This window comes from Mytilus californianus, unplaced genomic scaffold, assembly GCF_021869535.1.
Source record: "Mytilus californianus isolate M0D057914Y unplaced genomic scaffold, xbMytCali1.0.p SCAF_8, whole genome shotgun sequence".
In the NCBI taxonomy this organism is placed as follows: domain Eukaryota; kingdom Metazoa; phylum Mollusca; class Bivalvia; order Mytilida; family Mytilidae; genus Mytilus; species Mytilus californianus.
In genome coordinates this window covers 46,593,402-46,598,482 of record NW_026262734.1, presented here as the reverse complement: position 1 = coordinate 46,598,482, position 5,081 = coordinate 46,593,402, and the positions used below count along the sequence as shown (strand labels likewise).

Below are 5,081 nucleotides of genomic sequence, written 5' to 3'. Positions count from 1 at the left end.
TTTATATAAACAACTGTGAAATCTGTTTGGCAAATTTTACTAACTTATTTAACTATAAATTATTTTTTTTAATTGTTATTAAAATGTGAAATTTAAGTGATGAGCATATAACTTATACTTATTTACTTGTCTTCAAGTTCACATATATGCACAATGAGTTTCACTAATTTTAAAATGTATGTTACAGATTCTACAAATGGCATTTGACAGTCATGTAAGAACCCCGTCTCCAGAGCAAAATGACACAGCCACATCGGTCCAGTTGGATGACACTGACGTTCCTACAACTATGTACTCCAAGTGATACAGTTGAAGTAATACCACAGCCGAACATGACAGTGGAAACATCTCCTCCTAAGCTTATTACATCCGTCAGGATGGTGAATAAGAAGCTTCAAGTAAAATTGCAGCCACAACGGAGAACAAGGGTCACCAGACAGACAGCAAGATAACAGGTGTTATGACTGTCCAGACAAAGACTTTTAGCACAGTAGCAACCCAGACAGATGAACCATCACCCAAAGAAGCAGAGAACCCTAGCGACAGTGATGATGATAGTGCAGAACCTGAAGATAGTGATGACTCAGACTACAATCAAACAGATGATGAAATGAGGTATATAAATAAGTTGTATTGTACATGTTGTAGGTTTTATATTGTTGGATTGATTTAGTATATTATTGATATTCATCACATTCATCAGTGAATATTTTCAATATAAAAATGAAATAGTTGCAAGGTTTTAAATTTTTTTTTTAAATCTTGAAACATATAATTAGTAAGTATGACATGTATGATTGCCAATGAGACAACTCTCTACAAGAGACTAAAAGACATAGAAATTAAGGACAATAGGTCACTGTGCAGCCTTCAACAATAAGAAAAACCCATACCACATAGTCAGAAGTCTATTTCCATAATAAACGATTTACATGTAATATACCATTTAAGGATTTTCACTCAGTCGAAAGGGTATATATAAACCATATAAGTAGATCATATCGAACGTGTCCTCAGACTTCATCCTCTCTCAATATAATTTGAGAATCAGTCAGTCCATATTGACCTTGTCAAAAGTCCAATGATCTAAACAGTCATTTAGAAATATTTTTTTTTATTTTCCAGTTCTGATGATGATTCAGATACTGAGTCTGAAATGAACTACAAACTCAACTCCAAGGCTACCCCAGCTGAAGAAAAACAGTTCATGGTGAGTGAGTCAGCACTAGCCGAGCTCTTATCTGTTTGCCGTTACTGCTCTGGGGAAGCTGTTGCCCTTATAAAAAATACCAGAGGTTCCATGGTTGTCACCAACACAGTCTGTTTGAATGGGCATGTATCCATCTGGACGAGTCAGTCTTGCCACAACACCTTAACATGGGGTAATCTGATGACAGCAACTGCCATCCTGTGTAGCGGTTCCAACTCAAGTAAGGTTCTTCAGATGTTTCAACACCACAACATGCAGACGATATCTTCAAGAACTTACAACAGACTGCAGACTTTGTATGTTTCTCCATCTGCTTCTATGGCCTGGGATGCAGAACAGACAGCACTTCTCACAGAACTGTATGACAAGGAAGTTATTGTTGGTGGGGATGCAAAATGTGACTCTCCTGGTTATTCGGCAAAGTACGGGTCATACACCATCATGGATTTGGAGACCAGCAAGATTTTAGACTTCCAATTGGTACAGGTATGTTGAAATAAGATGAAAATCATCAGTCCGAATAAAAAAATAAGCTTTCTTTAAATATTTTAATTTGGAAAAGACGATAACTCCAAGTATCTGAGAAAAAGATATACTGGGTAAACACCAACTCAAGAGAGCATGCCAACAAACATTGTATTTGTTTTTATATGAAGTAAGTCAGAAATTTACCAATTTTTTCAGTACACAAAAAAATAAATTGAAAAAAAAAGTTCTTTTATCTTGTTTACGGTTGTTGTATTAACATTGTGGCCAAAATATATATTTTTGTATACATATATTTAAACCAAAGCAGTTCATGTTTTAAAACGTCCTTATTTTTTTACAGTGTAATGAAGTGAAAGGCTCTGCACATGTGGAGTTGGAAGGTTTGAAGAGGTCCATCAGATACCTAGAGGACATGATGCACATCAACATTAAAGATCGAGTAACGGACAGGCATTCTTCAATCAAGAAGTTCATGCGTACAGAGCAAGGCACAACAAACCACCTGTTTGATGTATGGCATGTAGCTAAAAGTAACTATAAATTTGTCATTTAAGCCAACAACATATATGATAAGATTTAAATACTTTTAATGCAAGAAAAATTATTATATTATTTTATTTATTAAATTTGAAAATTTGTACAGTACATGTACTAAGCTACCTCGTCCTGAACATGCATGAAATATTTGCCACTGGACGTTAAGCAACCAACAATCAGTCAATGTACTAAGCTACCAACTCATATCAATAATTTGCAAAGTCTGTTTATACATTATCTCTTTTATTTTGCAGGAATATCTAAGAAGCTGGAAGCTGCTGCAAAGAGGTCGGGCAGTAAGGACATTCGTCCATGGATCAAGTCCATAGTCAACCACATCTATTGGATATCGTCTTCCTGTGGTACTAACGGAGACCTGAAGTTGGCAAGATATGAGGTCGATTGTAAACTACATCAGCAACAAACATGAGAACCACTCCATACTTTATCCGAGATGTGAGCACCAGTCTATCACAGTAGACCGACAGTGGTTAAGTGAAGGTAAAATCTGTTCTCTTTATTCTCATAAAAAAATCAAGAAGAAAGAAAACCAATATAGAAATATCTTAACCTTGTTTTTTCATTGAAGTAATTTAATATGATACACATATATCAAAACAAGGCGGGTGTACATAAAACATGAAATGACATATTTCAATATGATAAAAAAGAACATTCAATAATGAATATAGTTAAATGATTAGAAAAAAAAATGTAATGTTTATTGGTAATTCATGTTTCAGGCTTAGTTCCATACAAGAGACTAAAGGACATTGTGGAAAGCAGGTACCTATTGGTAGATGTACCCACGTTATCACCTGTTTACCAGACATATTCCTTGGAGGTGTTCCATTCTTTGGTGAACCACTTCTGCCCAAAGAGCACCCACTTCTTTTACCCAACAATGTTGCAAGGTAATAACTGATAAAGTTAATTTTATAAAAATCAGAAGATGTGGTATGATTGCCAATAAATCAACTATCCACTGGAAACAAATAACATAGAAGTACTAGTAACTATGATTTCTATATATAGGTCACTGTGCAGCCTTCACCAATTAGCAAAACCTGCACTGTATAGTAAGCTATAAAGTTTGTATTTTGTGTTACCAGTGCATGCAATACTGTATTTCATACAATGAGCAGCTAGAATTGGATAAAACCAACTCTGCGATTTATAAGAGAAACTGTTTAAACAAATGTTGTATTTCCTTATTAAAATATTATACAAACAATATACTAGTTATGCAAATGTCAGAAATATTGTCTGACTAATTCATGTATTCATATTTACAGATTGAGTATTGCCGCTCTTCATTATAACGAGAACAGTGGGCGACAGCAAGCAAAAACCAAGACTAGGGAACAACGTTTCAGTATGTGTTACCCAAAGGCCAAAAAGGGTACTGAGGCAGTGGTCAAGCCAAAGAAGACTGCAACAACATTTGGTAAGTATTTAAATAACATTAATGGTAATTTTACTGCACCAGATGTCTATTTGTACATTTAAAGTATCTTCAGTGATACACTATGCGAAAAGATTTAAAAAGTAAATTTAAACCAGTACAATTAATCCAAGCTATGGATAAGGGAAGTAAGTTTGATATTGAATTCAATTATTTAGATATACATGTATATCATAAATACTTCTTTGACAATTAAAAAAATAAGTTGTGGCTTCTTTTTTATTTGTTAATTCATAGCATTATCTATTTTTTTTCTTCAGTTTATGTGACACTTATCAAATAGGCTGTGGTAGAGAGACGAAGAGAAGAGTTCACATCATATACATCTGCTACTGGTGATGTGCGTGTTTACAACAATCACCATCCAGATCACATGACATCAACATTCACCCCGTTCAGGAAGATCGACCTTATTCAGAGACACAGATCACGATTTCAAAGACAGTAAATAATGGCCCATCTCTTTTTCAGCCACGAAAAAGAAAGAAAAAACCAATTCTTATTCAAATTTTAAAATTTTAATAGTTAAATAAATGAATTTGTCATACAACTGCATACTTAAAACCACAATATGTCTCTGATGGAAAAGTTTCTCTTATTTTTATCACCACACATGCTGGTAATATCTTTCTGTTGTGTCGTCCTAGTCTATGCCAAATCTATTGAACAAAACGTCTGTATGCCATGAAGCGGTACCGCCTGTAGATAAAAGTTTCATGTTAAAACTAGTAAAACTAGTAGATTGTAGTAAACTTTATTTCAAGCATGATAATTGAAAATATGAAATTGTTCATAAATAAACATATTATTGTATTTGTATATATAAATGTTGCATTAATAAGAATATTATTGTCATTGTAAATATAGAATTGTTGCATAAATAAGAATCTTATTGTATCAATTGTATATAACTTTTATTATGATGCATGTTAATAAATTTGACAAAACTAATACTGTATTCTAATTGACTGTTAAAGTTGTATTTCTATATTCTGATGGAATTTGTGTTCTTTGCTTCTGTCGGGTGAATGAATAATTTACAGATTTTTTCATGCATAATGACATCTAAATAAAAAGGAGATGTGGTATGACTTCCAATGAGACAAACATCTACCAGAGTTCATAAGGATTTTGATGTCATAAGGCATTCATTAGATTCATATGGTCACTCTTAGTACATTTGCCAGGTCCTGTTCGTGGTGCTAAGTTATCTCAAAACAATGTAAGAGATTTGAGTTTTATGTCTTGTTATTGTTTTAGAATTGGTAGTTTGCATGTTTAAAAGGCCTGACCGTTTGGATATATTTTGGACTCTTTGATTCAGTCAATGCATGGGGTTACATTTTTCTACATCATGACAGATCGTTCGATTTTAAGTTA

At 33.6% G+C, this 5,081-nt stretch overlaps 1 protein-coding gene across 1 annotated transcript; it reads left to right on the top strand.

Moving 5' to 3' along the window:
- The first annotated feature begins 382 nt into the window (after positions 1-382).
- On the top strand, positions 383-3,154 carry LOC127712051 (uncharacterized). Its single transcript, XM_052218243.1, has 5 exons — positions 383-615; positions 1,126-1,696; positions 2,040-2,229; positions 2,491-2,617; positions 2,980-3,154. Exons 1-5 carry the CDS (start codon positions 461-463, stop codon positions 3,152-3,154), a joined length of 1,218 nt encoding a protein of 405 aa, XP_052074203.1. The 5' UTR covers positions 383-460.
- The last annotated feature ends 1,927 nt before the right edge of the window (positions 3,155-5,081 follow it).